Source organism: Clarias gariepinus, chromosome 26 (assembly GCF_024256425.1).
Source record: "Clarias gariepinus isolate MV-2021 ecotype Netherlands chromosome 26, CGAR_prim_01v2, whole genome shotgun sequence".
In the NCBI taxonomy this organism is placed as follows: domain Eukaryota; kingdom Metazoa; phylum Chordata; class Actinopteri; order Siluriformes; family Clariidae; genus Clarias; species Clarias gariepinus.
Genome location: NC_071125.1, coordinates 20002958 through 20028546, shown reverse-complemented (window position 1 = coordinate 20028546; position 25589 = coordinate 20002958). Strand labels below are relative to the sequence as shown.

The following is a 25589-nucleotide window of genomic DNA, read 5'->3' as shown; positions in this document are numbered from 1 at the left end:
ATAATTAGTTATTTATAGTGCGCTGCTTTTTTTTTTTTTTTTTTTTTTTTTTTTTTTTACATGCAGACTCTTTTTATTAAAGTTTAATCACTATTATTAGCACTTTTAGAATTGCAGTAAATGCTAAATCTTTGTCAACTTCACTAAATAAAATGAAATCTTGTAATGTAGTTATGTAAAATTTTCTAATACAAAGCTAATCTTATTTTAAATACAGGGCTCCCACATGATGTTCAGACAGACCGACCTCACAAGTAGTTTTCTTCCACTCACATTTGATTTTCATTTATATGAGAACGCGAGAACAGCACACTCGTTACAGATGTGTAACATCCCGTTTGTTCATCAAAGCCTGCGTGATAGTCATAGTCATACTAACGCCTCTTCGAGAGTTTGTTCTTAGCCGTGAACGCCCTTCTAGTAGAACTTTGTACACCTGTTTATCTTAGCCGCGCCACAATACAGGAATTTTCAGCTTCATCACTGGTTTTGGCAAGAATACGACCGGTCTTATGAGGAGGAAGCTGGTAAACACACCGAAGGCAAAGCAATCTTGTGGTCAGGCCCTGGACTCACTCTCTATCATGTTGTGTCTTCTTTGACTTGGCTGCTTTTGTGTGTCTTACGTGTGTGTATGTTTAGATAAACCACAAGTACCCGGAGAGGAGGCTGCTGGTGGCGGAGTCTTGCGGAGCGCTGGCCCCCTATCTCCCGGTAAGAGTTGTTCATCTTACTGTTAAGACTGCATCACTACATGGCGAGAATCTAATTCAATACACTTAGGCTCACTGTACACACAATCATTCACCAACACCACTTGCACATTACAGTAACCTTGGCTGGCAGTTATTGCCACAAACCCCCCCATACAGCCCTGACCTCACTCCATGCCTTTTCCACATGTTTGGGGCATTCTTGGGAGGCCAGCGTTTCAGACCGATCATGGCCCCTGGCGAAAACGTTTGTACTGAGAAAACTTTCTACCTTAATGGCATCTGAGCACAAGTGAAATGATTGAGAAATAAAGGTGGTTTTTACTCTCGTATGTTATTTTTTTTATAAAATCAAAAGTCCCAGTTTAACTTGAACATTAAGTGTAGGATTAAATTTAGTGATGATGCAAAATTTGAAAGCAGTGGGTACAGATGAGGGAGTGAAAGAGTTTTATGTACTAAAAGACAAAAGCGCTGCTGTAGAGCTACAGTATGTAATTTAAAGGATTATGTGGTTTAATCGAACTTTTGTTGGTCGATACAACTAATTGAATCGTTGGGTCAGTTTTTGATTTAGAATCGGTTTACACATTTTAAATTATTTTGGTATACCTACACATGATATATATGGTCTTAAATTGAGAAACTCCTTAAAAACATGTGGAACAGAATATTAAAACACGGCATTTAAACAATAAACAATGCAAGTTGCATGTCATTTCAATGTATATAAAAAAAAAATTGTTTTTAAGCAGACCATCCAATCCACACAGAACGTTTTTAAATTATTTTTATGCCGGATTCTCTTCCTGATGCAACCCTCCCAGGGCCTGCGACCGACACTGCATGCGGTGGCTGGGTAGTATAGGGTGTGGCAACCCTGTGCCAACAGTGGGGCTTGAACCCAGATCCTCATATCCCCAATCCAACAACATAGAGCCTTAGCCACCTCAACCACCACTACCCTGAAAAACTAAGGCCTTGAATGGCATTCAAGATGTTTCATGTTTACTATAACAGTTACAATAAGATGCCAGTAATAATTAATCGTTCAAGCCGGATTTAAGTTAATGTTGTTACCGTATTATTATATGGATCATTTCCAGTTTTCTGCTTTGGAAAACAGATTGTAGATTTTTAATTGTCACTATGTGAAACTGATCCCCAGTTGATCCAGATGTGCTATTCTTATTCATTTCTGTACATTACAGTAAGTCCTAGTGTGTCCTAAACCACATTAGGACTTTGTTTAGATACTTCACTGGAAAAGAACTTGGAGCAGTTTTACGGTCAAACTGTTATTTATGAGTCAGGTTCCGGGTGAGGTGGTACACTTCCATTACCTGCTGACTACATTAGACCCGTCGCTCCAGTGCAAATTTACTGGAATAAAAAATATTCTCCTGACATGTTAAAAATTGGACAAGAAGACAAGATTTTTCCTGAATATTATAAACTATTTACTATTTTGATTATCTTAAAACTATTTTATTGATCTGCATTATCATGTCCAACTTTTCGGTATAATCTGTAAACATTTCTCGATCACCTCCATGCGAGATCACAGCAGATTTTGATTAGTTTGTGGCCGCTAGCTTGGCAGAGGCTAGATGTCCATTTTTCTTAATCATAACTTTGGCCCAAGTTGTGAAAATGACCCACAAACTTGTATGATTCCAGTAACTTACTATTATTCTTTTTTTTTTTTTTTTTTTTTTTTATCAACCATTTGTGTTTAATAAAACTGGTGAAACCAAAAGTCCAAGTTTGCATTGAATAAAATTGCAAAATGACTTAATGATAGTGTAACATATAACAATCAAAAATAGAACGATGTGGCCAGACAAGCACTTTAAGGCTTTAGGGTTTGTATTACAGTTAACCCGAGTATGTAGAGCAATTCTGTTTAAAGTGCAGAACTTTCAGTTAAGGCAGCATTTTGTTTTTGGAAGTGAAAGAAAAGAAGAAAAATGTCAAATAAAATAAAAATTTTGGACACTAATAGCAGCCTCAAAATAATGTATAATTATTGTACAGCATATTGTTATATCAAAATGGTTTATATTGTTCAATTAATATATCATTTATATTTGATTCAATTTATCAACAACAAAATGGCAACAAAACCTCCACTTCTTTAATGTTCTTGTTATGAATAGAAATACTTATTAAAACTGTTGGTGACAAAATAATAATAAATTCAAACAAAATCTGGACAACTGCACATTTTTAATGATTTTTTTATTTTTTTTCAACATCCTTTACCATTAGAGTTTGCTCCCTTAATATTTCCAGCGGCCTGTTTTTGCACGCCTCTGTACGTGTGGGCGGGTTCGAATTGCCACATTAGTAAGACGAGCGCTTGGAGCGTGTAATTATATTACACATCTGTCTGTTTAGCTTAGTGATTGTGAAAGCGTTGATACACAGCAGATTCCTGCATTTCTAATTATAACATGTTATGTCTGTTCTTTAGCCGCACTGTAATAACTGTGTGTGCGTGTACGTGTGTGTGTGTGTGTGTGTGTGTGTGTGCGTGTGTCCCTGCGCGTACGTACAGAAGGAGATCCGCAGCTCTCTGGTGTTGTCCATGCTGCAGCAGATGTTGGCAGAGGACAAGGCCGATATGGTGCGAGAGGCCGTCGTCAAGAGTCTTGGGGTCATCATGGGCTACATTGACGACCCAGACAAATACACCCAGGTGTGTGTGTGTGTGTGTGTGTGTGTGTGTGTGTGTGTGTGTGTGTGTTCATGTGCATCCCTTTATGTTATCACTCCACATGACTGAAGCTTCATCATTCAGCAAAACCATATTGTTTTGGTTTCTGTTGGTGTGTGTGTGTGTGAAACAGGGCTTTGAGCTGATGCTGTTGTCTTTGAGCGATCTGTCGGAGAGAGTGGTCAGTGCCACACATCAGGTGTTTATTCCTGCCTTCGCTGCGTGGAGTTCAGAGCTCGGCAACCTACAGTCTCAGCTCATCCCCTCACTGCTCAACCGCATCGAGAAGCTGCTCCAGGTTACTACACACACACTCTCACACTCTCACACACACAGTCAAGTTGAGCACTTATTCTAATTCTTAGTGAGAACTGCCTCTCCTATGTACATTTTTGTCTTTCTCCCTGTCTCTTTCTCTCTGTTATTCTCTCTCTCTCTCTGCTTCTTTCTTTCTTTTTTCTTTCCCTACCATTGTGCACATCTCTCTCCCTCCTTTAATGTCCTTCTCTCTTTTACTGTCTTTTTTTCTCTCTGTCCATCAGTCTGTTTCTCTCCGTCTGTCTCCCCCTGTCTCTCTCACGGCTTCATTTTTTTACTTTTCTGTCCATCTCATTCATCTCCCTTCTGTTTCATTCGTCTGCCCTGATCTCTCTGCCTCTTGTTCTCACTTTTTTTTTTATTTTATTTCTCTCTCTGACTGAAGGAGAAGACAGGATATTTAGTTATTTCAAATTTGAATAACATCCTTAATATACATATTGATTGACTGTTGATGTTGCTGTTAATAAGCGCCTATTGCGCAACTGGCAACTTGTGTGTGTTTGCTTGTGTATTGCATGAGTATGCATGTTCATAATACTAACTATTAAAAGAAATGCACCTTTATTTAAGGTCTCTCTCTCTCTCTCTCTCTCTCTCTCTCTCTCTCTCTCTGTGTGCAGCAGGGTGAACACAGTTTGGATGAGCACAAGCTGCACGTGTTCCTCTCGGCCCTGCAGTCACTGATCCCTCCGCTGTTCGGCATGGTGCTCCAGAACGCCCCGTTCACCAGCCGAGCCACACTGCAGAGTGACGTCACTCCCATCGAGGGTGAACACACGACAAACACACACACAAACACACACTTAACTCTAGCTTTGCCTTTTTGGTTTCAGTATGCTATTAAAGTGCCCTGTCATTCCCATACAGTGGTTATGTTGGTTATGTTACACGATGTTATGTGTGTGTGTGTGTGTGTGACCCCACAGTGACCCGGTTCCCTCGCCCGGCGTCTCCTCTGCAGGACGTGGCGTTCATTGTGGGCAGCAGGGAGCAGCTGAGTGCACTTCTGCAGCTGTATGAACATCAGCTCCAACACGAGGGTACCACCGGGTGGGACAGCCTGCTGTGGGTGGTCAATCAACTGTGAGTCAGCTTACATACACACACACACACACACACACGGAGACGGACGCACACTTACATACGCTCACACTATCTCTACCACTTAAAGTAGAGAGACGGAGTGAGAATGTGACAGAACGGGAGAAAGCAAACAAACCCTCTGTCTCTGTTCCTCTGTCTCTCACCACATTTTTTTTTTTTTTTGGCAGTTTAGCTCAACCCTGTGTGTTGTTTGGCGTGATCAGTAGCAGTCCGTCTGTACCCAAAGAGCTTGTGTTACACCGTTTGGCAATGTTAGAGAATAATAAAATAATAACATGGGCTTTTATTGTACAAACCCACTGTTTAAAACATATGACCATAAGTCGGTGATTTGACCCCTTCACGATATACTGCTACAGGGACACATCGACAACGATCTGTCTTTACGATCTGACCCAGCTAAGCAAATTACCTCCTATCGTTCCAAAGTTAAAACTGCAAGTCCTCAGGGTACTCCGGTTTCATCCCACAGTCCAAAGACGTGCAAATTAGGCGCATAATTGGCGTTTCCAAATTGTCTGTAGTGTGTGAATGAGAGTGTGTGTGTGCGCTGTGATGGATTGGCATCCCGTCCAGGGTGTATCTCACCTCGTGCCCCAAGTCTCCTGGGATAGACGAGGCCCCAGGATCCCTGGAGACTGGTGGGATACACCCTGGACAGGATGCCGATCCAATCGTAGACGCTTAAGACTATTCCAAGTGTTTCAAATATACACTTTAATTCCTCCAGTAGAACGAAATGAAAATAATAACATGGCTATGTCGATCATTATATTCATATTTTTACAAAATAATTATTTTTCTTAGGTCGGGTTACACATGTTTTCGAACCCCTGGCTCAGCGTAAACTAAAGAATTCGTGCTAGCCGTGAGGTGTCAGGGTTTTCCGCGCCCATATACATATAAGGCTGTCTCGTTGTCATGTGACTTCTGGCTAATCTCTGAACTATACATCAAATCCAATCAATATCTGGCTCACACGTCGCACTGCCTTGTACTTGGTGGTTCGCTCTGCATTGTTTGTTTAGTGGATTGTAGTGTATTGTTTGCTTTCGTGTGTGTGTGTGTGTGTGTGTGTGTGTGTGTGTGTGGTCCTCTTCATAGTATTTCTGCATTCTCTCTCCAGTCTTCCTCAGCTCATCGAGATCGTCGGCCGCATCAACGTCGCCTCCACCACCTGCGTGCACGAATTCTCCAGATTCTTCTGGCGGCTGTGCAGGACGTTCGGGAAAACCTTCACCAACACCAAGGTGGGTGAGAGCAGGCGGCGGGGGGGGGCACGATCCTGCAATTTGAGTTGGTGTTGCCGGTTTGAGCTCAGTCTGACTTTCAGGGCTTTTTCTGTCGCTTTGTCTGTCGTCCTGAAGGTGAAGCCTCAGTTCCAGGAAATCCTGCGGTTATCCGAGGAGAACGTGGGTAAGCGAGAGTTCACCTCCCCAAGAATAACACCCTTCCTGTCAGCAGGAGAAAGAACACACACAAGCACTGTTCCACCGTGTTCAATTTGTGTTTCTACATCCTATTGTAAGCGATGGGTTTTCTCCCCGGTCGTTCCCTTTTTTAAACAAGCTTGTGGTCTACACGGGCCTGTATCAGCTTTCTCTATTCGTGACTAAGTTCAGTCAATTGAGAATTCCTTTTTAATCGACAGCACTTAAACAACAACGTATTACTCCACAATCCTTGAGTGCCAGTGTAGTGCATGTGATTGTGCTTACCAAGCTTGGGGAAAAAAAAGAAATCTGAATTCTCTACATTTATCATCATTAAAGCCACCATAGACTTATGCGCACACAAAACCATAAATAAATGAATTCAATGGTCATTGAGACAAATGTCCAACAGTCCAAAGACATGCAGATTAGGCTAATTGGCGTTCCCATAGAGTATGAATGAGTGTGTGTGTGTGTTTGTGTGTGTGTGTGCCCTACGATGGATTGGCACCCCGTACAGGGTGTACCCCGCCTCATGCCCTAAGTCTCCTGGGATAGGCTTCAGTCCCCCGTAACCCTGAATACAGGATAAAGCGGTATAGATGATGAGTGAGTGACTTTAGGTTATTAGTATTTTAACTATGCATCCAAAAGTAGAATTTTGGATTGTCTCAGTTTTGAGCATGTAAATGTTATGTAAATTCAACTAGTATTTGAGTAATAAAATTAGTTTTGGCAGCTTTATTGGAACTTTTGTTTGAAATGTTTTATTCAGGCTGTAAGATGCCTCAAGCTTCAAAAATAATAATAATAATCATTCTGCATCTAAGCGGCACGATTAGTCTAGTGGTTAGTGCGGTCTCCTCTCACCTCCACCCTGGGGATTCGAATCTTACCACCAGTCTGTCTGTGTGTATGTGTGTAATTTGTGTGTTCTCTGGCATGAAATTTTGGATTAAATGGTTAAGGCTCTGGGTTCGAACCCCAGCACCGACTAGTTTGCCACTGTTAAGCCCTTAAACACGACCTTTAACCCTATCTGCTCCAGGGTATTCTGGTTGATACTGGGCTCTGACCCCAGTCTCCTAACTGCCAAATGGGAGAAATAATCAAATGTTAGTCCTGTATTTCTTTACTGTCTTATCTTGACTAAATGTAATTATTCTTCTGTAACCAAATACATTCTTCTTCTAGATGCCACAACCGGTAATGGCATTTTGACCAAGGCGACGGTGCCCATCTATGCAACAGGGGTCCTGACATGCTACAACCAGGTCAGATCTTCATATTCACTTTCTTCTCTTTTATACTGTAGCCAACATGTAAATGTTGAAAATCTGATTTATTATTATTTTTTTAATTCTCTTTGACTTTGTAAATATGTGTGTGTGCGTGCGTGCAGGTTTTATTTGCTTATAAATTTTTCCTCCAAAATAGTCTTCCTGATATTCCCAAAGTATTTATAGATTGCTATTCTTATATACAAATAACACTCGTTAATAAAATGAACAGAAGAATTTCCTCTACGTGCTTCAGTGTTTACATATTTGGTTTGCAAATTTCTGCATCATTCTGTCCCAGTCACAAATTGCAATTGCTCTTTTTTTTTTTTTTTTTTTTTTTTTTTTAACCCCCAGGAGGAAGATCGAAAGCTGTTGGTGGGCTTCCTGGAGGACGTTATGACGACTCTGTCACTTTCCCATGCGCCTCTTGACAGTCTAAAAGCTTCCTTCGTAGAGCTCGGGTATGTAAAGGATTTGCAAAACAGATGCGAGTCATAAACATGACGCAGTGTTACAGCTACGCGAGTGTTCTTATCTGGTTCTGTGCCATATTATTTTCCAATAGCAGCAAAACTAAATTAATTTGCATTATACTTTTATGTACCTCATTATACAACATACATTATACTTTTCTACACATTTACAATAGTGCCTGTACGATTCAATCAAAATGTCACATTGTAATAATTTAAGACATATTGTGATTACGATTTAAAATGCAATAAGAAATTAAATTTATTAATTAAATAAATGTACCATTTAATATTCAAATGTATTTCTCTGGGCTACCATCAAATTATGGTACAATGATCTCATTAAGTTTGTTTGCTTATATATATATATATATAACATTTAATTAGTGACAAACTGTACACAAATTCCAGACTGTGTGTATTGCTTGAAATAAATTGCAGAAAAGGTTCTTAACATTCTCACTTTCTCTCTCTGTTGATGACAGAACAATGTAGCTCGTCATGTAACAGAGAAACCATAAAGACCCCCGTTCTGACAACTTTCTCATATTTGAAAAAAAATGCAATTTGTGTATGGCCACACTGACTCGAGAATTATTATTATAATTATTAGAAAAGCATTGTAGTTCCTGTATAATCCTATAGGAGGCACTCTAAACTATTCGCAAGTTGGCAGGTAGCACAGCATCCCGTGTGGTAGGAAGGAATTATTTGAGTCAGAAAAAAATTATTTGTATTGAATCGGGATATTTGTAAAATGATGCTTTTACCGAATTGCAATACAGATCGAATCAGTACTTAAGTATTGTGATAGTATTGTATCGGCTGGTCCCTGGTGATTCCCGTCTCTAGAATTTTACATGTCTCTGGATCGTCGAAGGCTAATAATTATCTTGAAATAATGTTGTGAAAATAAATATCAAAAGCAATTAATTTGCCTTTCCGCCTCGTCTATAAGTCTCTTCATCTCTTTTTTTTTTTTCGTTTAATTTGTGCTTTAATAGCTGGATGGAGTTGTCAAGGCAAACCAAATGTATATAAATCAAACCATGTCATGTCGGTCATTCATTTTTGATTTATCAACCTGGCATGAAAACTTTGTGTTTTAATGACACAGTCATTTCATGTGTGACCCTGTGTTATTTTCAATCTAGCCATCTAAATTTACTTTAATTATTATTATTATTATTATTATTATTAGTTTACATAGAGATGTGAGAGAATAGTGAATAGAGGAGCAAGGAAAACAGTTCGGCTGTCTGGTTTAGGTGACGCCCACTTTGGGTTTAAATCCACATACAGATGTTTGAAGCGCTGAACAGATACAGACTTTATTGTTTTTTCATCGTTCTGCATATTAAAGTTATGAGATATTGTATTAACATAAATAAATTACGCTATTTATTGCAAGTTAACACTTTTTTGATGCTCATTGTGTGTCTGTTGTTTTTTTGTTAGTGCAAACCCGGCCTACCATGAGCTGCTCCTGACCGTGCTGTGGTACGGTGTTGTTCACACGTCCGCACTGGTTCGCTGCACTGCCGCGCGCATGTTCGAGGTCAGTCTGCTTTTCTTTTGGTAGAAACTCACATGCATTGCAACTGTAAGCTCTTTTTCAATAATTCAGGATAGATTCATTTTAATGTTCCATGCTTTAGTTTAAATGCAATAATTAATGATGTTGCATTATTATGATGATGATTATTATTAAGTGAATTGAATGATGGTGCCTTGATGCTGACCCCCCTGTAGCCCCTTCTCTTGCATTGTGCTCCCTGTACATGCCGCTTCACAGAATTACTAGCAGTGTACTATAGCTGTAGCTTTAAGCGTCCATGTGTGTGTGTTTGCGTGCGTGCGTGTGTGCACTGCTGCATGCTTGCTGATATCATTCTGAATGGTCTTCACAGTAGTCCTCATTCCATTCCCTTACATTTCAGTACGGGGGGTGGGGGGGGTGGGGGGTGGGGGGATGATCATTATAGCTGAAAGAGTAAATCAGCCGTCTATTGTTGTAGCGTAGCGCCAAGGGCCTGGCCTTGTACATCTCTTTAGTTTGAACATTTTTTTTTTTTGTCATTAGTCTGTTGTCAGCTCCTTTTATGTACTTCTTTTGTGTTATTGTTATTCTGTGTGTGTGTATGTGTGTCAACGCTGCGGTTATTTTGTTACCGTTGTTTTTTCTTTTTGTCCTCTCTCTCTTTCTCTCGCTCTCTTTCCTGTGGTGTTCCATGACTCTCTGCTCGCTCCTTCCATGCGTCCTGTGTGACATCACCCCTGATCTGACCAATCAGCTGTTGGTGAAGGGGGTGAATGAAACCCTAGTAGCTCAGAGAGTTGTTCCGGCACTTATCACTCTCTCCAGTGATCCTGAAATGTAAGTCACCTCCTGCCTCCGTCATTCACACACCCTCCCTCTGCCTTGGTTTTGCTTGGGAAGCCTTCAATCCGGCTTATTTTTCTGGCCATCTTAAGAATCTCGCATTACGGATAGCGTATGAGCCGCATCTTTTCACAGACGAGAACTCCAATATGTCTCTCTATAGTGATCATTTTTGCTATTCAAACCCTAACCATCTTACCAACCAAAAATCATATAGTATACATACTGTTTACTGTGTAGGGTACCATAAGCTAGGTTGTAATTCATGGTTCTTTACTAAAAAACAGAACTACCACTTTCATTATGCTATTGTATATAAATGAAGGCATATATAAAAACAATGAAAATTTTGTATACATGATTTTTAGGAATTTAAACACCATTTCTTGATGATTTTTCTTGAATACTGGGAAATGTACCTTATATTACTCATTATCAGATTATTACAAAGTAGATTTATTATTAAACGGATGCTCAAGCTTCACCCGAGGGGCGTTCAAGTCAAACCGGGACTTAAAACTGGCATAAAACTGATTTGACATTTAGAAAAAAAACTTCAAGCACAGTACTGTGTTGAGACTCTTATTGAAACGGTGCAAACCTTTTTAAGTGAAGCCGTACTTCCGTGAATAATGATCCTGGCTGAGGTGGCTGGAGTGCACTGCATTCCATGAACGTTCTGTGGAACGCCTGATTGTCGCCAACTCGTGGAAGAGACGCATCTGTATGCGGGAACTGCACACACGATCACTTAACAACACCAGGAATTGGGCTGGGAGTTATTGCCACATCCATGGTACAGTCCTGCGGTACTAAAGAAGGAGTTCCTGGACGGTCAGAGTTTCAGATGGAAAGCAAGTGGTCCAATCGTGGCTCCTGCGTACTGAGAAATTTTTCTGCCTCAGTGGTATACGAGCTTTAGTGAAATGCTGGAATACATGCTTTAATGTAGCAGGGGATTATACAAAGAAATTAAGGGAGTTGGGAAAAAAAAAAAAAACAAAAAAAAAAAACAGTCCCGGTTTGACTCGAACACCACTCGTACACATGTTCATTTTTGTATTTTATGGCCAGATCATTTGGCTTTGTTTTCTAGAAAACAAATGTTTAAAAATCGACTCTGTATCTGCTAATAGAACTAGATTGTTACCCTTAGAACAAAATAAACAATAAATATTGTCTTTAATGTTTATTGACAAAATACAACAACCCTACTTTAGTCTTTTTAATTCCTTTTTTATGAGTCTTGTCCGTGGTAATCCTAGATATATTTCCATTGTGATTAGACCTGATTGGATCTCAGATCAAGACTTTATATTGATCTGAAAGAATACGAAAATCATTTTTTTCCCCTAAATTTCTAAAAATAGCTCTGTCTGGGCTTACTTCTGGGCTTCCCTGATACAACCCAGGCTTGAAGGAACCAACTTTTTTTTTTTTTTTCCACACATGTCTGGTACTAACTCATTCATCTAGCTTGATCATCACTAACCACCACTGGCTGAAGCAGCAGCATGTCCTACTCATCTATCCGTCTGTCCGTGCGGCTCCTGGCATGTTCGCTCCTCCTGTACTCGGGTCCAAAACCATAGATCCCCTTCCTCCTCCTTTCTGCCCTCTCTCTCTCTCTCTCTATCTGTCTCCAAGTCCTTGCCGTAATAGGTCCTGGGCTGTGTGTGTGTGTTTGATGCCCCCGTCTCTCTTTTGCATCTGCCCGGTTTGCAGCTGATCCTCCGAGGCATGAACGAAGCCTTAATTGACAAGCGGGTAGCCCCGGCCCTTATAACCTTGTGCAGTGGTCCCGAATTGTGAGTTAAACCCAGCCATGAGATATTTTAACACCAATATCCTGTCTCTTCATTCTCTTGGTTGGATATCTTTAATTTTATTCATCATGATTGTGTTTTTTCTCTCTCTCTATCTCTCTCTCTTCTCATAATAGTGTTGTAGTTTCCATATTGTCATTGGCATGATCGTCTGACATTATCCATCCTTGCTTACCACATATTCATACATGTGATCAGTGGTTGTGTCGGGTTGATGGTTCATTGGGTCTTTATTGGGTAAAAGGGTTGTTGCTTCTTTTGAGGGCATGCTCAATTGTATTTTTCTTTTTTTAATGCTTGCAGCTCTGTAAGGATTTCCACTATTCCGGCATTTGGAACCATTATGGAGACCGTAACACAGAGAGAGGTAATGATTTCCTACTCAAACAATCTCATAGCGTTGAGAAAATGTTCGTACCTTTTCATTTTACTCCCCTTTGTTTAATTCCGTGTCTCTTTCAGTTGCTGGAAAGAGTGAAGATGCAGCTGGCTTCTTTTCTGGAAGACCCGCTTTATCAAGACCAGCATTCTTTACACATGGAGATTATTAAGACGTTCGGTAGAGTGGGCCCCAACGCCGAGCCCAGGTTTAGAGATGAGTGTAAGTGCGGTGCGATGACCTCTTCGAGATGATCTACAGTACCTTGGTGCTGAATCTGCAGATTTTCTTAGCGGTATAAAAATGCACAATCTGTCCTTGTCTCCACAGTCGTTCTTCCGCATTTGCACAAGCTGGCTTTGGGGAACAACATGCAGACGGTGGAGAACAAGCGCATGGACATTGCAGGCCAGCTGTTTGAAGCCTACAGCGCTCTGTCCTGCTGCTGTATCCTTTTCCTGTCATTACAAGGAACTCCAAACAATCTCACACTTCTTTAACCTTTCACTTCTGTATTTATGTTCTGGGGTTGCATAAGTTACTATTGTACTTATCCTATAAGACGGCACAGTTTTTATGCCCATTAGTTTCCCTGTAGGTTGGCGCTAAACCATTTATTTAAAAAACTTTAACTAAATATATCGTGAGAATAATAATCGTGTTTTCAGTCATCACATGTGTTATTGCTTGCTTATTATTACCCCTAGCGCTACAGTGCCTGATAAAAGTGTGTTCATGTCATGTTAACTTTATCATCAAATTCAGTTCTTGACTACACACACGTTCAGGTTCGATATTGTAGTAGTTTGGGATTTGAACCTTAAAACGAAAGAACCATTTTTGAGCCCCAAAAGCAAGATCCTTAATCCTTAGATCATTGGTTTTGAATTTCTTTGGATAAAAGTGTCTCTAAATGAATGACTGTAAGTAGAACCACAATTCCAACAGTTGGAAACTACAGCGGAATAAAAGTGAAAGTTTCTACCAAAGGGCGAATAGTTCAGATTTTTTCAAGTCTGTCTTAAATCTAAATTGAGATGAATATAAGGACATTCCCATAGGTCTTGGTCCCATAGGTCTTGGTCCTTAATAAGTCGTAAGTGGAAGGCTAGAGCAATGTAAGTAATCAGGGCCAAATTGCACAATTGCACGAAATGTTCAGGTGAGACTCAAATTATATGAATATGAAGCTTCTGCAGGCTCACTCAGCTAGGTCGAGTGGATATCTTTCAAAGTTGCTTTTTGAACGGTGCAAATTGAGCTCGGCCAATCAGCTCTCTCTAGGTCCACGGCTGCAGGAGGCTACAGCATCACAGGGGACTCAAACTTGCGATCCCCGGATGATAGGGTGATCACTTTACCACTGACATTTTGGGGAAAGAAGATTAAAACTTTCACTAATCACACTATAGAGTTTAGATCCCGTAAAGATACCAACTCGAAGCTTCATATGTGCCTCAGTTGAACTTTGGAAGACATTTTTGCATGGAACAAAGGTTGTGCAATTTGGCCCTGATTACTTACATTGTGCTCTGGGTGACAAACGTCATGGTCAGTGTGCAGAGCAGGAATTTATAAAGACGCTAACACGCTTATATGCAGCGCATTTGAAAAAACTGGAACTATCCCTTTAAGCTTTTTTACAAATTGATTTTTGAGACATCGCATGTGGCACCCACGGGACAGTTTCCTCCGTGAAACTCGGCTCCTCTGTAAAACTTGGACAAATCATGTTGTCCTTCTCTGTTCTTGAGTCTTGTTCAACTATGTTAAATAGACTGGAGGTTCTGTGGCTGACGCGGCATCTCGGCCTGTTCCTGTCTCTCTCTCTCTTTCTCTTTTTTTTTCCTTCTCTCTGTCGGCCCTTTCACCTCTTCCAGGCACTGCGTCGTTTTCAAAATGTTTACGTGTCACGTTGGCAGGGAACGAAAGCAAATAAAAACCTCAGCCATTTCTGGATGGCAAATTGCAGGGTGGATGGTGAAACGCTGCGCTGCCCGCTCTCTGATGTTGCGGTGGCCAGTGAGAACCTGGGGTTCGGCCCACTGCTCTGGTTTCCCAGCACACAGGCCTATGTGTAGGTGTTTTTTTTTTTTTTTTCCCCAATCTCCTTTTTTTTGTCTGTTTTTTTTTCTACATCGTGTCATTTTCTCACTCGTAGCATTTACGTCCTTGTCAGTTAGTCTGTTTTATTTCCTCTGTTCCTATCTGTTCTAATCCGTCTTTGTGTTTGTCTCCTGTCCTCCTTTTCTCTCAATTTTCTTTTCCCCCCGTCTCCCGTTGTGTCACATGGGTGACTCTTAACCACAGTGGGTAGTGTGTGGGAGATCTGTAAGTCTTGTTTTGTGGTGTTTCAAGAGACGACCATCTTGTACTCACCAGCTGGTTTATAAGACCCTCCTTCAACATAGAACAAAGGGATCTGCTTTTATAAAGACCACCTTGTCTTTTGGATTTTTTGTCTTGAGTATTCCTAAAAACTGTTGAATATTAAAATAAATGAGCTGTGTATCTGGTAAGGCAGGGGTCATCAAGTGGCGGACCGTGGTCTGGATGCGGGCCCGGCAAAATATTTCACAAGACACGAGTCCTGGAAAAAAATACTGTAGTAAATCAGAACTAATTATAATAATTATTTATTAAGACGGATCCGCTGTTTTGTGCAATTATGTCTGAAAGGAGAGACAAGAAGCCACTGTGGTTACACTAAATTATTTTATTTATTAAGCTATGACCAAAGATTATTATATAGAGGCCACGGGGTTGCACATCAACTATATGTTTAAAGATAATAAAGATTATGGGTTTCCCCTCCGAAAGTATTTAAACCCCTTGAATTTTTCCACAATTTGTCATGTTACAACCACAAAGGTAAATGGATTTTATTGGGATTTTATTTAATGGACCAACACAAAGTGGCCCGTAATTGTGAAGTGGAAGGAAACTGATGAATGGTTTCCAAAAATGTTGAAAAATAAAAATCTGAAAAGTGCGTGGTGCGGTTGTATTTAGCCCCCTAACTAAAATCCAGTGGAACCAATTGCCTTGCCTTAATGAGTAAATAAAGTCCACCTGTGTGAGATTTAATCTCAGTATACATACAGCTGTTTCTGGGAAACCCTCAGAGATTTGTTAGAGAACATTACAGAACAAACAGGGAAGTTTAAGGCAGGCTTAGGTTTTAAAGCTTTGAACATCTCACGGAGCATTGTTCAATCCATCATCCAAAAATGGGAAGTGTATGGCGTGTCTGCAAACCTACCAAGACATGGCCGTCCACCTAAACTCACAGGAGAGCATTAATCAGAGAAGCAGCCAAGAGGCCCATGGTAACCCTGGAGGAGCTGTGAAGATCCACAGCTCAGGTGGGAAAAACTGTCCACAGGACAACTATTAGATGTGCACTCCACAAATCTGGCCTTTATGGAAGAGTGGCAAGAAGATCACTTCTGAAGGCAGATGGTTCCACTGGATTTTAGTTAGAGGTGTCAGAGTAAAGGGGGCTGAATACAAATTTATGCCACAGTTTTCAGATTTTTTTTTTTTGTAAAAAAAAAAATAAATAAATAAAATTGATGTTTGTGGTTTGATGAGCACAGTATTGTGTCAAAATGTAAAACAGTTCACAGGCGCATGAATCCTTTATCAAGGGACTGTACGTACTACCATGAATGAAGTAGTGCTAATAATATGTGAAAGCCACTAGACTACTTGTATAACAAGAGTCTAATACTAATATCACTGTGTCCAGCTACATCAAGTCATGTGACTTGACATATGCCTTTTTTTTTTTTACCGTGCATTATTCTGCAATATTTTCCAGCTTTTTCTTAACTCTTACATCTCAGTTATTTCTGAAGAGATCATGGTAAATCATTTTCTTCCTGGTCTGAGGTGTCTGAGAACCGACATGGAGCATCTCTCTCCAGAACACGAGGTAGGACGGACACCAGATACACCCACCACCAAATGACTGCATTTTTAAACTCCTTTCTAAAATACGAAGGGCGTTCGAGTCAAACTGGGACTTATCTAATGTGCAGTACAAAAACCCTTTATTTCTCTTTATAATACCCCTGCTACACTAATGCACTTATCGCAATTTTAATCACTTGATCTGTCATACTTTTTTAGTTTTTTAAGTTGATCAACTGAAACATGTTTAATGTTTTGATATTTGTTTCCTAACTTTAAGGTAAATGTGTCGAACAGTTACAGGAAGGCAAGCTCACCCAGAATTTACCTTAAACCATGTGCAGTGCCACACCGATAGGCTTCTTAGACCTCACCTCAACCTGGAATGTTTGTGCAAATAAAAAAGTCGTTAGAAAGCATTTGCCCTGTCGTCAGGGGATTGGATTCAAGTTTGCGTTCTAATAATGCATTTGAAGCCAAAGGGGGAAAAGTTGGCCGTGCTTTTTGGGTTAGAAGACTGGAAAACTATTGACACTACGCAGTCATGAGCATCTGTGAGCACAAGTTTGAGGAAGAGTGTGGATTGAGCTTTGCTTCATGTTTATCTTGCACTGCTTTATGAGCAACAGTGTTAAAAGATTTAACCGGTCTGCTTTTAATATCTCAGACATACTTGGTAGTTGTGGGTGGGAATTGATGGGTGATGAAATTTGGGTGGAAAAGTGGGAGTTCAAATTAAGTATGTTAAGATTGACTTCAATTTTGTGAATGTTAGGGCATTGTTATGCATAAAAAAATATCTAGTCTTGGTTGATGAATTGCAATACAAAATTTCTAAACTATTCCTTTAACTCTCAGAGAGAATGCTCAGAGAAGTCTCAAGTCTTTTGTGTAGTAGTAAACCTTACTGTCGTGAGACATTTCAGTTTTCTTTAGATTATTGTATTTTCTCATCTTCTCAGACGGTAATTTGCATGTTTTTTTTTTTTTAATATGCCTACTAATGCCCAGCTGATGTGTCGCTAAAGCCCAGGCCACATGGTGTCAGACTTCCCAGCAGTGCTCTAATTTTACTTTGCCGGCTCTGTTCTCGTCTCTCCGCCAGGTTATTCTCAGCTCCATGATTAAGGAGTGCGAGCTGAAGGTGGAAAACCGCGCCATGGGAGAGGCACAAGGGTGAGCGCTTGTCGTCTAGTCTTCCTCTCTCTCTGTGTCCATTCCTGTTTTCTTACCATCTTAAAAGCCCTGATCTGTCCGTTCTTTTTGAGGTCACAGTAAATATCATTTCATAGTATTAAATTATAGTAGTTCCAAGGCATCCAAAAAAAAAAAAAAAAAAAAAATGATTCAGCTTTTAATAGAAATAAGACATAATTGTGAACAGGATATCAATACGCATAAGTCACAGTTGCGAATAAGTCAGTTTTATTGGTTTCAGGCTTCTAGAGCCTAGCGTTTGTGACTCCAAATGTCTCTGAGGTTACCAATCAGCCGTGAATGCCTTTGGCACTGATACTTATGATTATGGCAAACCAACTATGTCTATATTCAAGCCTTTGGCTTCAGGCAGTACAGTGTCTTGTCTCACTTTCTCCAAACTTGTCTTTTGTGTTCGTGATATTTATCAGTGCATCTCTGTTGTAACGGAAAACATGCTACTTCTACAATTGACAACATGTTTTAGGAAACATTAGCTCTAAATTTCTTTCCCAACAGTTATTGTGTAAAAGGTAAAAAAATCTAATTTGCATGATTTCCTCTTTACCCAATTGCACTCATTTAGCCATGACATAGAACCACTGTAGTTACTACATTGAAAAAATACTCTACACCCAATTTGTTTTTCCACGACAAAACTTTACCTTTAACCTTATGAGAAGCCATGTTGCATCTTGAGTGATGATCCGTTGAATAGATTTTTCAGTGATAAAGCTAAATTTATGGACAAAAGTATTTGGCCAAACCTGCAATGGTATTATATCCAAATACATATATTTCAATAAGAAGTTGCTCCCTCTTTTGCAGCTATAACAGCTTCCATTCTTCTTGGAAGACTGTCCACAAGTTTGTTGGAGTGTTTCTGTGGGAATCGGTACCCATTCGTTCTTTGTGAGGTCAGGCACTGATGTTGGATGGGAAGGCCTGGCTCACAATCTTTGTTTCAGTTCATCCCAATGGTGCTCAATGGGGTTGATGTCAGGGCTCTGTGTTAGGGCCAGTAAAGTTCTTTCACAATGAACTCATCAAACCATGTATTTTATAGTCCATGCTTTGTGCACTGGGACACAGTCATGATGGAATAGAAAGGGACCTTCCCCAAACCGTTGCAACAAAATCGGAAGCATAGAATTATCATAGCATAGCATTATTCAAGATGTCCTGACAGATTACAGATTTGGCCAAATATTTTTGTCCATATAGTTTATTTTAAAGCTGTTATTTGAGGTTTCTTTTAATTAATCCCATACTATTTGTTAGCTACATCATCATGAATTCAGCTAATCAACAATCAGAGTCCTTCAATCTGCTTAGTTAAAGGGGATCGATTATATTAAGTTTATATTCGGGCTTTCAATAGCAACAAGAAGTTTCTGAGAACATTTTAATGTACATAATCAAACGCTAGAAATAAGCCGATTTGCAAATTCTACAGTAGAGACGGGTAGTCCCCTGATTTTTCCCTGATTTTTCTCCCTAATTTAGTTGTAGCCAATTCCCACCCGTCTCTCTTTCTCTCTCTTTCTCTCTCTCTTTCTGTGTTAGGGCACTCTCCCACCAATGTGACAGATTCGTAAGAGGGAAGTGGAAGACTATCACGTGCTTCTTCCGAGACACGTGACGCCAAAGCGATATCCTCCCCTTCCACTTTCACAGATGCCCATGATTGGCTAGTCTCGCCATGATTGATGTGAGAGTGCGGGTATGCTATCCCTCCCCTTACACCCCTCCATCCCTCCCCCGCCGAAAACTTGAGAGAGCATGACGAATCTGCTCTCTAGATTCCCGGTTAGAGACGGCTGAGGACTAGGGGAGATTGTACCAGTCAGGAAGTTTTCCACCATATGAAAGTCTTTAGGACAGAGGACTTTCTAGTGTGACTTGCTGCATTTTCTTATCATTTAAACTTCCATTGATTAAAAAAAAAAAAAACATGATAAAGGGGAAAGGCTGTTTCTAGCTATAATGTAGGTAATAACGGGAACTAACCAGTCTTGAGGAAGTTCCACGTTATTAAATGTAGCTATACGTGCATAAACTATTTTTAAAATGTATACATAAGAGCAGTGCGATTTAATTGATTTTGCAATTTTTATTGATCTTTTGTTGATCAATTTGGTTAAATTGAGTGGGAGGGCAGAATTGACAATTCCGTTTAGAATTGACTCACCCGTGTAAAACTATATGGTAAACTTTCAAATGTTTAATGCTCCTTAGAAATGGAACAATTTCTTTGTTTAGTTTTTTATAAAAAAATAGAAATCACTTTCAACTTTGGCTAAAACAAGAGTATCGCTTCTTTTTCTCCTATTGAATTTAAAGGTGGTTTGTGCAAAACTGCCGCCTGCTGGACCGGTAGCGGACAAAAGATTAACGCTTAGTACAAGACGTGAAAAATCTACATCAAATTATATTACATACTGTTTATTAGATGAGTAGCTTTAAATACTGAAAGATAAAAATATAAATTATATAACAGCTTGAGATCAATCAGACAATAAACATTAGTGATATTTGATTGATTTGAATGAAAAAAATTTCATTCCCAGGAATGGAGTTGAATCTGTATACCCACAGTATGATTCACATTTCTAATATCGATGATTAGTATTTTCTTGGAGAGTTGTACTGCACAATTTAGTCAGTCGATTTGTGGTCTTTTTTCTTTTTTGCTTTTTCCTCGTCATCTGTCACCTGCATCTTGAAAGCATGCATGCTAAACTCTTCTATTTTATTTGTATAGCACTAACTCTTGACTCTTGACCATGATATATGTTTGCATAATAGTAGAATTGAATTTATCATTGTGATCTACTGTTCACGCACTCTGCGTTCTGTTTATCCGTCAGACTGCATTCCTTTTGCTGTTTATGTTTTTATATTGTATACAGTACATATTATATCACCTGGGTCGTTAAGCATTATGTGGTGCTTTTTTTTCTTTTTTCCTTTTATTTCTCTTTGCTCCCTCCAGTCAAACACAATAATATGTTTGGTTTTCACATGGCTGCATATCCAGCACAAGAGACTTTTCCCGTAAAGTTAATGTAGCAAAACGGAAACCCAGCAAAAAACAAATGCTTTGCACTGTTTTTTTTTTTGTTTTGTTTTTTGTCAAAAACCACAGTGCTAAGCATTAAATTTCAAAAGCAATTTTTATATCTGCATGTTTATGAGCTTATTTATTTACAGTTTGTTTACGTTTTGTTTAGGTCCATGTCCATCGCAGCGAGTCTGGTGGGAGAAGACGCAAAGACCAAGTTCCTGAGTAAGATGGGTCAGCTGACCACGTCAGGTGCCATGCTGGCCAACGTTTTCCAGAGAAAGAAGTGAATGAGTGAGTGCTGCTGGGGAAGTTTCCCATGAGCCTCTGCTGTCTGGGACCTCCTACTTGAGGAAATCTGCCTTCATTTCGTCATTTTTTTTTTTCTTCTTTTTTTTTTAAAAATAGGCTGTTTCATATCATATTTATGTCTTAAACCTCCAAAGAAAATTGCACTGCTCTTTTTTTTTTTTCATTTTTGAAATTTTATTTTACGTCACTACAAGATTCTTATTTCCTCCCTTTCCTTATTTTTTATTTTTTTTGCTTTCTTTATTAAATCTATTACGGGGGGAAAAAAAAAACCCCACACAGATTCTCTCCCTGTCTTGCGCTCCTTCACGTGTTGCAGTGTCTCTGAAAGGTGTTTTCTATAAGTGTGTGTAATAAATTTCTTTCTCCTTTTGGGTATGCGCAAACCGTCAATAACTGTATAATACACTGAGAAGCAACATACCTGTATCCTGTATATTGGAAATTGGTGTCATAATAAAATAAAATAAAAAAAAGAAAATAAAAAAAGTGAAGATTGCGTAGTTGTATAAATGTTGGTGTGGTGTGTGATATGATATCAGCGGGCAGGTGTTCTAATAATGAACAGTAATAAACCCTTTCTGTTGGTTTAAACACGGACGGGTTCAAAGTTCACAAGCTCTCGGCCGGCGCTCTGTCTTGTAAAGGCATTCCTTCTGTTCCTCAAGGATAGAATTTGCATATTGTAGTTAATCGTTAACATTTACCCCTGATTAGTAAATTCACTGACTTATTTATTTCTCCCACCCAGGAATATTTGCATAAAAATAAACATTGCCCTCTCCCATTTTCATGGATTTCTGGGTGCGGCACGACGACTCAAACACTCACAGATCAATCACAGACTCCTTGATGTACAGGTCTTTTTCTCTTTCATTTTTTTCTACTTTTTTAATAAGCAGTAGTAAATGTGTGGAGATGGAATAAGCTAAGGGATGTTTTAGTCATGAGTGCACTGTGAGTCAGGAGTCAGGACCATTTCCAAGGCAAGCGAGTGTGGGAGAGCGAGAGAGGTGGAGAGGGTGCATGAACCACAGGAACATTTCTGTTTTCTTAATCTATAACAAGATTTTTTTTTACACCAAAAAAGATTGATATTCATGTCAACAGGTGGCAAATTATGGCAACAAGAGCAGTGAAAAATATAACCACTATAATAAGTGGGTGGAAAAGGGACTCCTGAAAACATTAACTTTAAAATAAAAAAAAGGCATGTTATTTTGATTTAAATTGTGCTGTAAACATTTACTCATATTGCTACGCAAATAAATACAAAAAATACATTTACATGGGTAAACCATACCATGCAATTAAGTACAAGCTGTTTAAAAATCTTTAAATATAATAACGCTCGTCATAATTTAAAGGTAACCTTCATACATGTTTGCAGGAAAAAGATGAACAACACACAAGGAACAAATGTTCTACGCATGAGAGACAATCGGGTACTGTTCAGTACTCGTTTTTTTTTCTGATAATGTGTAATACATTCATTGGAATTTCCCTTTTTTTATTGTATACACTTTAACCTCCTGTTATGAAGCGGCTATCTAATAAATCTTTTGACTCCCGTCAAAACAAAAAAAGCAAACCAAGAATCTTCCCGAAGTGAAGAACTTAAAAAGGATATTTGTTCTTCATGCAACAACAACAAAAAAAAAACCTCTAAACTGTACAACTTGTACAACTGTCTCCTCTTTACATGGGCAGCCAGGGAATGTGATTTGCATGCGGTGTTGTGCAATTCTTTTTAAGGTAAGAGAGCACCGACAAGGAAAAAAAAAAAAAGCCAAGTCTCTCAGCACTTTGGATGACAGTTATTCAAATCAGGTAATAATGGTTTCGCAGGAGGAGCTGAAGCGTGTGTGAAGGACAGTGCCCCGGGCTGAAAGACCTGGGAAGAGCAGTTCATTAAACTCTGGACTGGAAGGGCCCCTATCCACGGTGAAAGACAGGTGCAAAGCAAAGGCAGGTGGCAGGTTTACGAGATAAGGGTTGAGTACGAGTTTTATCTCTGTCATCTACCGTTTGTGAAGGGTTATGATATTAAAGACAAAAAAGCCTTTGTGAGAGCTGGAATAAGGTGTTTCGACATGTGGGCTGGGACTGCTTAAATGAGCTTATTTTAATTGTTTCTAATAGGGGCGACTGTAGCAACTTGTTTGCAACTGGTGCAGATTATGGAAGTTTTAAAACAGAGGCTCAAAAGGACGTACGGGAAAAGAAACTGTTATTGGTTTTGTTGTTTTTTTAACAACTTTATCCACCAGAATGGTTTGATGGTTGTCCAGAGTTCCAGAAATCTCGGCGCTGTATTGCAATAAAGTGGTTTGAAACAACACATTTTTTCAAACCATTTATCTCCGATATGTTTTGGACAGGAACGTGACGAATCCGGAGCCTGCCCTGGGAACAGAAGAATTCCCCTGGATGCGACGCCAGTCTATTGCAGGGTACATGCACACACCCACACCCACATTCCCTCCTATGGGCAATATGCACCAATCAGACATGACTGTACAATGCAAAGCATTAAGCCCAATATTATGTAGGTTCCCCTAGTGCTGCCTGGGCAACTCTGGCCCCTCTGATTCCACAAGCCCAATAGCGGTGCGTTCCTCTGTCTTGTCTGGCACCAGGATGTTAGCGACCGGTCCTTTGGGTGCTGTGGGTTGCGGGGTGGGGCCTCCATGGATTGGACTCGTTTGTCCGGCGCATTCCATGGATTCTCGATCAGATTGGGATCTGCAGTATTCGGAGACCGGATCAACAAAATTGAACTCTTTGCACTGGGCGTTCTAATGCCTTTCTATCTATGGCCAGATTTGACTTTTTTGGGTGATTTGTGCTGCAATGGCTTTTTTGTGGGATCAGACCTAACAGGGTGGTATTTGGTCCACAAACGCATTGATGACCCTTGGGTCCCTGTGATCCTATCACTACTTTACTGGTGTATTATTGGTGATCAATTTTATTCATTTCAACTGCGTGTGGTAATAGTATTTTAGTGTAATTTAGCATACAGGCTTTTTTTAGGAGGTAAGACTAAATTGAAGAATCTGGAGAAACCTGTGAACACCATGCAAAACCCTATACAGTCATGAACAACAGCAAAATCGAACCACCACCACCTCAACAGACTGTAAGGATATAGATCCCGAGCTCGGGTTACTTTTGGTACAGTATGTGGTTTTGCACCTCGGTTTTTCCCCAGGTTTACAAGTTTTAAGCCATCCACCTAAACATAAAGGTAGGTATGTTAAATTGTTTCTAGGTTTCAATAAGTGTGGCATAAGTGCCAGATGTACACAATCCATGTGTCATGTACAGGAATAGATGGATTTTCCATTCATGGTGTATTCCTTTCTCATGCTGTGTTTCTGGGATGAACTTCGAAACCATTAACCAATCAATGCCAGGAAAAATTCATGCATAACATAATCAGGTACGGATTATAATTGCATTGCATATTCACGACATACTATAATATAATTTGCATTGCATTTCAGATTCGGCTCATTTTACCATTTTAATAATTAATATTTTAATATTGATAGGAATAGAATAAAAGGTACATAATGTACTTCATTGGTTAATAATTTTATTCGCAATAAAAAGTGTTTTTTTTTTACACTCTGATATATACACATTGCACAATATCGCTAACATTATATGCAATCCTTCAGGATGTGGAAGACACAAGGACATTATTTCCACTTATTTAGTCTACCTATCAAAATCTCTCTTTACCACAAACATAACAAGCATGCAGTTCCAGGGATCTATTTTCTCTTCGTGTGTTTCAGGCCCTCCTGACCTTAATAATATTTTGCATAACAGCATTAATATACTGGTTACCTGTATATTAAATATGGACTATTACCGTAAATGGGATATAACTAATATTAATCCCACTGACCCTATAACTGAAAATTAGTGCATGTCTGCATTAAAAAGAAATGCTATCATATTACATAAACTGACATGACTTAGGTTTGGATTAAATGCATTCATGCAAATGTAAGCGATGAGTGAAAGTGTGCTGTAATTTGCACTACTATAACATCATAAAAAGTCTTGGATTCCCTGGGTGCCTATTTTAATAGTTACGAGTAACTGACTGGCCATTTGTTCTGAAAGCCCAAAACTTTTTCGAAGATTTATATGATATGTTAATAAAAAGTAATTATGATAATGTGAATGTGCAAAAATCATAACAATGTGCTCTGTCGTCTCGCGTCTCCGGGGTGTGAGGTTTAAATCTCACCTCCGGTCTACTGTATCTGCATGGAGTTTGCATGTTCTCCCCAGGCTTTGTGGGTTTCCTTTGGGTGTCTGGTTTCCACCAGCATTAGGTTATTAGTGTGAGCCAAGTGGCGTTCGCCCATAATGTATGATTTGGTGTGTGAGTGTGTGTGGGTCTGTGCCCTGCTGTGGGTTGGCCCCACATGCAGGGTGTACCCTGCG

At 39.6% G+C, this 25589-nt stretch overlaps 1 protein-coding gene across 6 annotated transcripts in view; it reads left to right on the top strand.

Moving 5' to 3' along the window:
• The window catches only part of relch (RAB11 binding and LisH domain, coiled-coil and HEAT repeat containing), a 50091-nt gene extending 28887 nt beyond the window's left edge, over positions 1–21204 (top strand). Inside the window, exons 13-29 of one of the 6 annotated variants that reach the window (XM_053487736.1) lie at positions 643–714; positions 3277–3414; positions 3566–3730; positions 4374–4521; positions 4680–4836; positions 5984–6107; positions 6225–6273; positions 7485–7564; positions 7928–8034; positions 9505–9604; positions 10341–10423; positions 12559–12622; positions 12718–12856; positions 12965–13081; positions 16483–16571; positions 17655–17725; positions 20980–21204. In XM_053487736.1, coding sequence (XP_053343711.1) covers positions 643–714; positions 3277–3414; positions 3566–3730; positions 4374–4521; positions 4680–4836; positions 5984–6107; positions 6225–6273; positions 7485–7564; positions 7928–8034; positions 9505–9604; positions 10341–10423; positions 12559–12622; positions 12718–12856; positions 12965–13081; positions 16483–16571; positions 17655–17725; positions 20980–21100 — 1824 coding nt within the window. In that variant the 3' untranslated portion in view covers positions 21101–21204. The other 5 variants (XM_053487735.1, XM_053487734.1, XM_053487733.1 and 2 more) reach the window with 5 other exon arrangements.
• The last annotated feature ends 4385 nt before the right edge of the window (positions 21205–25589 follow it).